The following is a 10,669-nucleotide window of genomic DNA, read 5'->3' as shown; positions in this document are numbered from 1 at the left end:
TTAAACAATACGTGACAACTTAATGAAATAGGTCTACTTGGATTGTGCATTGAGGTACTTTACTGAGTTATTTCACCATAATGATTTATGTATATATTTAAAATTGCACATATAAAACTATAAAAGTAAAAGCCCAAGGATAAAGGGAGTAAATCGTAAAACATACGTACATTATCATATAATTAAGGTTATTAGTCCCCTTTACGTTCAACAGTAAAAGCTAAGACGTGAAGACTATAAAAGAAGACTACTTTGAGAAGGCCGTTGGTGAAAATATACTTGTTTTGGTATTTTGGTACTATGAAGTACGATGGCACATTTAATATGCATACGTGACATTATGTCGCTTTCTTCCGAACCAACGTTGTTAAGATCGGGATCCTACGTATGATCGTTTTAAGGTTTGCAAGATCGGGAAGTTAAGATCACACAAAATAAAACATAATTTTAATTTATAATTTTGAAACATTAAAAATATCTCCAACATTCAGGTTTTCATTCAAAAGCTATAAAAACTTCAAAACATTAGTCACAACTCACAACACAAAATGATAAACAATAAAATGATGAAAGATAAAAGACAAAGTGATAAATTCATTTTTTTCAAAAAGAATAAAGTAAAATAAAATAAAATAAAAATAAGGGAAGATAAAATCGGATTGGATCCCGATCCTACGTACAATCCTACGATCCTACCTGCGATCCGGCTCATTTTTCATACCTAAGATTGTACGATCATACGATCAAAATCATTATTTTAACAACCTTGTCCCGAACAAAGTGAGCATCCATCCTGATGTTTTTTTTTATTTTCATCCGTTGATGTTGAATCAATATAAAGGGCATAAAAATAACGATATTGTTACAATACACTATAGTTGCTTCGTGAGAGGAGGCTTTAATTCCAACCAATGTTTTAAAAATCAGTTCAAACCGACCAGTCGAACCGGCTAGATCGAGAATCGGAGACAAGAATGGTTCAATAACACCCAATTCTATGTCAATTTCTATAGCAGATCGAACCGGTTGGTTTCTTAAAAACCCAAGTTGAAACAGTATAATAGAACCAGGAAAAAATCGTTTGAATCGGTTATTGTACTTGTATATTTGGACTTCACGTAGTCCGTTAAAAAAACAACTCACTAATATATTAATTAACATCCCAACCTTTTTCAAAATATATATATACATGTATATGTCACATTCCAATGATCAAAGTAACTTACTAATTAAGTATCTAGAAAGACCTGATACGTGTTTGAGAATATGTAATTAACACGCTTCCTTCGTTTTCAATGATAACGGTAAAAAACGAATTCCACCATAAACCCATTAAGGAGGAATATATATGTTCGACCTGTATGAAAAGGTGTAGGACGCAAATTGGATTCTCTCCAAACCATCCAAAAGCATCCTCGTTTTTAAATTAACCTTGCAACTCGTGACTATATTCTATATATTATTGTGTCAAGTTTTTGTACTATATAAGAAGACACTACATCGTTATCAATTCTTCATATCCATAAACATAGCGACATCCAGCAAACAATTTACACACACAATCTTTACACCCAACTAAGAATGGCAGGTAAGATGTACGTGTCTAAAGGCTACTCGACCAACACCTATATTCCAGACCTACATGTTGGTTATGATCATGGACCAAAAGTCCCTATGAACGACTACGTTCATTCCCCAAACATGTCGAGTAGTTCAAGCTCATCCAAATTCAACAATGGAGGAAGCTGGACCATAAACAGTAGCAATTTTTTAGAGGAAGCCTACTCAGGATTGGGTGCAACACATCGTCATCATCTTACAACTTTGACTGATAATATCAAAGAACCCTCGGGTTTTCAAGATTCTGTGAATCATTCTCCATTGTTGGACCTACATCAAAGAGAGGTTCTCGATGAACTTTCCACCCGTGCACAATTACTAGAGACAGAAAAGCGATATGGACGACCTACATTTGTTGCTAAACCTAATGACATATACAAGAAGCGCTATCGGTGGTTATGATTGGCCAAATATCTCGAAAAACGATTGTGTTTGGATCTTTTAGTACTAGGTCCTAAGTGACCTCTATGTTTTTAACTTTTTAATGTTGTATTTGAAGCTTTTCTAGGTCTGGTTTCAATCTTATGTTCTATGATTCATTTGTAGTTGTGGTTTCAATCTTATGTTCTATGATTCATGTACTAGGAAAGGTGTTTTATAATAGAGTAAATTACTGAAATCGTCCCTGTGGTTTGGTTAAAAATGCATATTTGGTACCTAACTTTTATTTTGCACTTGGATCGTCCCTGTAGTTTGATTTTGTTGCATTTTTCATCCCTGTGGTTTGGTCAAAATTGCATGTTTGGTCACTAACTTTATGTATGTAAGGGACGAAAAACGCAACAAAATCAAACCACAGGGACGATCCGAGTGCAAAAAAAAAGTTAAGGACCAAACGTGCAATTTTAACCAAATCATAAGGACAATTTCAGTAATTTTGAATACAAATTAAATTATGTATTATAGACAAATTGTGCCACTTATGTATGCATGGTTTGAAAATAATATTCTATCTACAAAAATATCCAACAATACAGGAAAATCTCATTTAATTTAGAAATTTTGAAAAGTACATAAATGTTTATTATGATGTTCAAGAACCAAAATAATAAGTAAAGTAATATTACATCCGTCTAGACCTACAAAACTTGACACGACACGACAATCCGATATGAACCCGACACGAAATTAGTAGGTTTGGGTAAGAGATTTCGATATGTTTATGTAAGCGGTTTGACACGACACGATAATTAAACGGGTGGAGTTATGATCAAAACTTTCAACTTAACTATGACCCGTTTAACTATATATAATTTTTTATAAATTTCATATTTTTTTTAAATATTTTTATTATTATAGACTTTTAGTGGTCCAAACTCAATAATTAAAAATATAATTCAAACTTTCAAAATGATTTAATTTTACTCATCTTCACTACCAATCTCATTTGATCCCCAAATCTAACTTTTTCCATTTTGTTTTCTAAACTTACTATGAATTTTTTTCATTCACCTCTCAACTCTATCATTTCACTTTTTCATTTTTTTTCCTCCTTGTCTCTTACTTTTCAATCTTTATGAATTTTTTTCATTCACCTCTCAACTCTATCATTTCACTTTTTCATTTTTTTTCCTCCTTGTCTCTTAGTTTTCAATCTTTAAAACGTTTCAACTCGATATGACGCAATATATTTATAATGTTTAAACCTTAACCCGAAACCCGACGTTAAAATAAATGGATTGACACAGCACGATAAATGAACGGGTCGGATTATGATCAAACCCTCGCAATACGTTTAATATCTTGACACGATAAAAACCCGACACAACACAACACGTTTGTCAGGCCTACTGTGTCTCATATTTATTGTCCACTTTTGATTTTGAAATCTTTATCCTTCAACTTTAATCTTAAATATTTTTATTTGTGTTATAAATTACTTGATGAAACTTATAACAATGAAAAAACATTTAAAACATAATCCATTCATGTATTTTGCATCAATTATTATATATATCAAAAACAAAAATATTTAAGGTTAAAATTAAAAAATAAATATTTTAAAAATCAAAATAAAATAAATACGAAACAACAAACGTATTGAGCATTATCAGGTCCCTGTCTAAATCCCACCAAAGGAATAAAATATATCCTGATTTGAAGTTGCCAAATCGATATCGTATATCAAATGACTCACCTTATACACTTTCAACTAGTGTGATTCATAGATTATAACGTTGTCCCTTTGTGTAAGGACACAACTAAATCCCACACTCAACGTGTCAACATAAACTACAAAATCGCCTATCGCTTCTAGAACAGTGAGGATACACACAATCTTCGATTCCATTATGAACAACTCTAGTAATCTTTAATTTTCGTAAATAGTTTATTCTAGTTGATGCTCCATTTAGGATTTCTAGCCAATATTGTTCTTCGATAGCTATAAATTTGTAAAAGTTTTTAACCAAAAGAACTGATTACAAAAACTGATTCTTGTTTCTAGTATAATTTTTCCTTCAGATCTTAATTTGTGGAAATTACAGGCGATTAGAGAGGATGGAAACGATCAAATCAACCAAAAGTGATTTCAAGAAATTTTATAAAATAAACATAATTATTATTTCAAGGATAAGTGGCGTTGTGATTAAATAAGTCATTAGTGATTTCATGATTTCAGCTTTTTGGTGTTAGATTTATTTAACATGGAATAGTGTCACACATGTGGGTGTAACTAGGCATATTCGTTGGATTCCAATGTAATACACATGTGCTTATGTGGCATTAAAACGATTCACAAGTTTCGCTTCACAACAAAATACATAAATTTAAAATAGATCAATTGGTTGGATGAAAATGATAAATAATAATTAAAGATCAAGTCATAAACAAAACCGAATAGTGTATTGATTGTCAACAAAGTAGAGGCAAAAGGGGGCTCGATTACATACTCAAGACACCTCAAAACCCTAATTCACATTTCACAGTGTATCCAAAATTACTCCAAAAAAGGTTAAAAGAATACCAACTCACATGCATTCTTGAATCTAACTCTTGGAAGCAGTTTTTTCTTTGGTTTTCTGAATCTTCAAAACCTTCTTCACAATCTTTTGTTCTTCCACCAAAAAAGCCCTAATGATCCTACAAACAAACACAACATTGCACTTGTTAACTAAAAGCAACACTCAAAAAATATATAATTTTATCAAATTAGTAAATAAATATTACCTTTCTCTAACAGCTCCTGCAGAAAGAACACCACCATAAGCACGATTAACAGTTCTTCTGTTTCTTGATAATCTTGATCTCTTGTATTCAGTAGGCCTTAAATGTGGAATCTGAATTCGTAAAATACACAATTTATAAACATTGAATGTATTGAAAGATAAGAGCTTTAGAAGAAAATGACTTATACCCATGATTCTAATATGGTTGATTTTGTTATATTTAATCTTGTTTAAGTAATTATGTTGAATTGCATACAAGAAAATGGTATGTTTGTAAGATAATGAGTCAGAAGTAGCTGGTGGTAAGATCACTTTCTCTTTAAAGAAAGAGAAATCATTGAGAATCCGTCTGAATTTTGTCATCATCCCCATTATCTTTTAACAAAATATACCATTAAAAGTTAAAACAATTAGCTTTGAAAGCTAATCCCGATTATCATTTGCATTTACAGAGATCTAAGAAAGTAATCGGCATCAAATACTCTCTTAGAAAAATCAAGACTCTTAATCGATACATCTTTTTGCACAAAACAATGAACATTCAATGGTCGAAAACAACAGCAATACGCAGATCTATAGCATGTATGAACAATTACGTTTGACTTTTGAAAACTAAATTTAAGTATTAAATGCGAGATGGAATGAACATACCCCTTGGATTCTTTTGCCAGTAACAGGGCATTTAGGTCCACTTGCCCTCTTCTTAGTGGTCTGATACACGAGCTTCCCGCCTATTCGACACATGAAACAAACAATTAGGCTTTCGTTCACAACAAATAACACACAGATCCAGAAATTGCAATGAAACGAAGCAAAATCAGGTCAAAAATGAAGAAAACATGATAAAACATTACCAGGGGTTTTCACAACCCTGTGCTGGTTTGATTTGGTGGCATAGCTATGGCGTCTCCGGTATGTGAGCCGTTGAACCATTTCGACCGGCGGCTATGTGCTAATTTGTTTTCACGAGAGAAAATTTAAGAGGGAGATAGAGATGAGTATATAAAGGATGCCCTAGGTCAAATACATATATGGGCTTGTAAGCCTGAATTCTAAATTGGGCTTCTTTTATTTTGATGACAGATATAGTATTTGATTTCCCTAATAAAATCAAATGCAATAATGCAAATAATTTTTTTGCTAAAACTAAATAGACAAAATTACATAAACAGTAGTCCTTATGGTTGACAAAATCAACTAATTCTAGTTATTATAACGAATTTTTTGCATAGATGATACTGGTTATTTCAAAATCTTGCAAAGACAATCGTTTTAGCTAACGGTACTAACTTTTTAAGTTAAGTTAATTTAAAATGATATATTTGTCATTTATGTCATAGGGACCATTTATGTAATTTTTTCCTGCCATATGAACTATTTGAACAAAACATCAAAATATGTAAGCGGAAAAAAAAAAGATATTCGAACAAGTCAAAAAAATATAAATCATAGAAATATAAATAAATTAAAGACAAAATTTCACAAATGGTCCTTTTGCTTTTCAATTTTTTTCCCTAAAATAGTATTTATGAAAAAAAAAATTGCATACATGGTCTTTTTGGAGCAAACTTTGCACGTAATTAGTCCTTATGTTGGATGTCTGTATATCTGTGTCATTATCATGCCCCATGTGCCTTGCACATGAAGGCATTTTCATCATTTCACGTAAGGTTCACACCTAATACTTATTTAATCGATCTTCTATTTTTCACATATGTATACGAATCTAAAAACCCTTGTGAACCAGACGAAACTTAAGAAATCAAAGGCGAGGAATGGCGATTTGCGCTTTGTGGAAGTAATGATCTTGGCATCCTCACTAATCCTTGAAGGCAACTTTGGTCTTGTGTTTTAAATGAGAGCAAGTGTGGTTAGATTAGGTGGTACGATGAACATAGGTGCCTTATATCAATGGAAAGTGATATTTGGGTTACTGAGGTATATGAACAAACTCCAACAATCCCTTCAAAAAGCCTACATGCAAGGCTATAACGTACAAGCTTTTGTCAGTTTTTTTTTTTTTTTTTTTTTTTTTTTTGTAGTTCACTGCCTAAAGAAGGGTTGAGATGATTGTAGGGTTAATCTCTTTTGTTTTTAGAATGCATGAATGTAATGGTTGTCTTTTTGAGTATGTTACGGTGTCTTATATTGAGCATGTTGTCTTAGTAGTGTTGGTGTTATTGTGTTTAATGTAATTGGATCATCCTTGTAATGTGATGTATTAATGTAGAAAATTGATTGATACAGACTTTGAATGTGCATCAACTATTGTTTCATATTGTTCATCCTTAATGAAATAAACTAATCAATATTGCATGGAAAAGAATAAACCAAAAATGTTGTTGTATATCATAACTACAGCTGATATTGTTTCATGGTCAACCTAAGTTTATAATGATTCAAGGTCAACATGCATGACCATACAAAAGAAGTACGCCAAAGTTACTACTAATTATTATAGTTGCCATAACCATTAAACAACTACAAAACATAGTGAAAAGTTTTACATCAAAATACATAACACAAACGCAAACACCCCGTATCATATAACCTTCCCATTCTGCTTTGCAACCACTTTCCTCTTTGATCCATCCTTTTCGGTGTAATATCACATTGTCCTTTATAGGTACATTAATTGTGACCTTTGTTGTGGCACTTTGCACGTGTGACATTCGTCCACTTCTTGAACAGCTTATTCCCTTGGCTATCAGGTTCATCATATGCCCTCTTTCTATTCTTCTTAGGCCTACTTACATGTAAATATAGATACAATGAGTTAATAATGTCAATGAATAAGTGTAACTATAATAATTAAACTGACATCACCCGAGGAACATGCTTGGGTGCTGTCAAATGGTAGGGCATGTTGATTTTGGCCATATTAATCTACCATTAATGGGTTCAATTTTGTGTTTGTATACTTATGCCTATGTAACTAGTCAATAACATGGATGGACCCACTTATCCAACTCATGTATATTCTTTTCTCCTTGTCCAATTTTATCCCATATTGCACTTATAACATGTGAACATAACATGCCTGAAATTTCCCAATGCCTACAAGTACATGTTTTTTCCTCCAAATTAACAATAAATTGATCAACATATTGACCAGTCACTTAAGTTTTATCAACACCATTGAAAATAAACTTGTTCTTGTGTGCTTGTTTTTTTTATTTCTTCAACTAAACTACTAGAAGCGGGTCTGAGTGGAGAATGACATCTATCAATCTCTTTTGGAACATTGAAAATTATTTTCATCAAATACTCTCTAATAAACTCGAAACAATATATGATTGGTTTATCCCCAAATACATTCTTTTGAGCCAACTGCTTTCCCTATGTACCTTTATTCTTGACATATTCATCTAAAAAATTTTGGATAAATTCCTCTTAAAGTGCCTTAACTGGAATGGTGGGATTAGTTTCAAATTGTTTGAAAATGTTGGTTGCAAGTTATTTGTAGTTACAAGCTTTAACGTGTCTTGATTGCACATACATGTGTTTATTACTATGGTAGTGACCATCCAATCAACTGTCTCTTTAGGTCTAGAAACTAATACAACCCAAGGATATTTTCCCTATTTCAAATTGGCAGTCTTGTCCTTGCATCCAACCCTTTACTCTGTACATGATCTATCAATGTTCATATCAGGTACCACACTTCTACATATTTCCCTAATCCTTGTTGTAACGCTTAAAGATCCGGGTTAATCAATTTAGAGACAATAAGCATCAAAAATGAATTTTTAACAGAAGGTTATTTAGAATAAATAATCTTAACCAAGTTATAGTATATGTCACAAGGGTTCCGTACATATAAAGAACACCGAAATTTAAGTTATAACGAAGAAGTTATGACCCATCGAAGTTTTACGGCAAAATCGGCACGACACCGGGAATCGTAAAAAGTGAATTTACGATCAAATACTTTCTAGCCTTAGCAATCTAAACAAAAGTCATAGTATATGTTAAACCGAGAGCTTTCATAAAAAGAACGTCCAAATCTGACTTCGTACGAGGAACTTATGATTTTTCTAAGATTTAGCATAACTGTAAACAGTCAGGAAATTCGAATTTTAGATCGGTCGATTTTTAGCCAAAATAATCTAAACGAGAAATGAATATATTTTTAATAGGAGTTAAACGATAAAAAGATAGTAAAAAACAGAGCCCGTATGCGAAAGATATGGACGAAGCTTAGTCTCTACTCTTCAAACGCGACGAATTCGATGCATATTTATAAATCTGAGATAGAATAAGAATTGATCGACGAGGTCTAAACTAAAGTTTTAGTACTCATAAATACCAAGGTTCTAAATAACGTAAGGCGTGACTTGGCGGCAATGTCAAGGCTCAAGTTTTTTTTAGCCTTGGTGAGTCACGGTGTTTGTAAGACGTGACTTAAGACGGCAATTTTCTATATAATTAATATTTTTATATGTATTTTCAACTATTATTCATTTTTATACACATATATGAGCTAAGACAGCGTTTTGGCAAAGCTTGACGGTAGGTGCAAGCCTTGGAGTCGTGGCGTGCCATGGCGGAGCCATATCGAGCTTTTTAGAACCTTGATAAATACCAATGTGTGGATATAAAGAACGTCGAGAATAGAGATCGTATGAGAAAGATATGGACAAAACTTGGTCTCTACTCTTCAAGCGTGGCGAATTCGATACAGTTTTGTAAATATGAGCTACAATGAGAATTAGCCGACGGGGTCTAAATGAAAGTTGTAGTACTTGTAAATACTAACGTATGGATATAAAGAACATAGAAAACGGAGCTCGTACGTGGAAGATATGGACGAAGCTTAAAGACTACTCTACGATAAAACCCCTATAAATAAAGGGTGAATCCTTCATATTTCTCACACCTTTCATCCACTATTTCTCTCTCTACTTTCTCTCTCTTAGCCCCTACCCCTCCTAAGCCTAGGTAAACCCCTAGCACCCGTAGGAAGCCATGAGGCTACCGGAGTCCCGAGAAAACAGGTCTTTCAGTTCGGAAACGCTGCTCCAAGCGAAGCCCGGTTTTCGAGAAAATCCGATGTAAGTGAGTTACGTCTACGCTATTTTTAATATAGCTTTTAATTAATTATAGTAACGTTATTATGACCTTATGATAATTATTTAGGCTATTATTATGGGTTATATAAGTGTTTTTGTAATATCTTTTTAACCACGCATGGTACGGGGAATATGGTTTGGAGGGTCGCTTGGGTTGTTGGATTCAAAAGTGCTATATGCCAAACTGATCTTGCCCTCCGGTGTTTCTTGTCTAGCCCCTGTCTGTACATAGTGGGTGAAGAGTATTCTTTAAAGCTTATACAATAGTAATAATAGCTAGACTATTAATTAGTCTCGGTAAAACATTAGACTAAACTCTAGTGGTAATGGTACTAGGTTTTGTCGAAGGAAATTGTTTTAAAGCAAACGAAGTGTTGTCCAAGAACCGCGTCACCACCTTACCAGGTGAGTGCATAGTTACTTTCATCTTGCACATAGATATGAAGTATTTAATATAAATTACATGTTGTGAGTTCATAGTTACTTTCATCTTACACATATATATGAAGTATTTAATATAAATTACGTGTAATGAGTGCATAGTTACTTTCATCTTACACATAGATATGAAGTATTTAATAGAAATTACGTGATGTGAGTGCATAGTTACTTTCATCTTACACATAGATACAAAGTATTTTATATAAATTACGTGCTATGTGTGCATATTATCTGAATATTTGTTGTCTATGCTGGATGAACGATTTTATAAATGCGTCAAATGAATTAAACTGTATATGTATCTTATATCTACAAAATATGTTAGGTAAAACATGGGTAGATGAAATATGAGTCGAATGATGAGATGAG

At 32.8% G+C, this 10,669-nt stretch overlaps 1 protein-coding gene and 1 non-coding gene across 2 annotated transcripts; both read right to left on the bottom strand.

Moving 5' to 3' along the window:
• Nucleotides 1–4,406: 4,406 nt before the first annotated feature.
• LOC145012753 (large ribosomal subunit protein eL34-like) lies at nucleotides 4,407–5,796 on the bottom strand. Its single transcript, XM_078971539.1, has 4 exons — nucleotides 5,642–5,796; nucleotides 5,439–5,518; nucleotides 4,789–4,898; nucleotides 4,407–4,701 (listed from the first exon to the last, which is right to left on the bottom strand). The coding sequence occupies exons 1-4, from the start codon at nucleotides 5,718–5,720 to the stop codon at nucleotides 4,608–4,610; spliced, it is 363 nt and encodes a 120-aa protein (XP_078827665.1). The 5' UTR covers nucleotides 5,721–5,796; the 3' UTR covers nucleotides 4,407–4,607.
• Nucleotides 5,069–5,159, bottom strand: LOC145013664 (small nucleolar RNA R12). Its single transcript, XR_013665211.1, has one exon. It is a non-coding gene; the product is annotated as a small nucleolar RNA R12 (small nucleolar RNA).
• Nucleotides 5,797–10,669: the final 4,873 nt, after the last annotated feature.

This window comes from Lactuca saligna, chromosome 8 (genome assembly GCF_052625555.1).
Source record: "Lactuca saligna cultivar CGN05327 chromosome 8, ASM5262555v1, whole genome shotgun sequence".
NCBI lineage: Eukaryota > Viridiplantae > Streptophyta > Magnoliopsida > Asterales > Asteraceae > Lactuca > Lactuca saligna.
Note: the sequence above shows the minus strand (reverse complement) of the source record. Positions and strands in the feature narration are given on the sequence as shown.

Coding starts and splice junctions, on each gene's coding strand:
- LOC145012753 (XM_078971539.1), bottom strand. CDS start 5,720: ATGGTTCAACGGCTCACATACCGGAGACGCCATAGCTATGCCACCAAA. Junction 5,519..5,641: donor CAGGGTTGTGAAAACCCCTG/GTAATGTTTTAT, acceptor TGTGTCGAATAG/GCGGGAAGCTCGTGTATCAG. Junction 4,899..5,438: donor CTGGCAAAAGAATCCAAGGG/GTATGTTCATTC, acceptor TTACGAATTCAG/ATTCCACATTTAAGGCCTAC.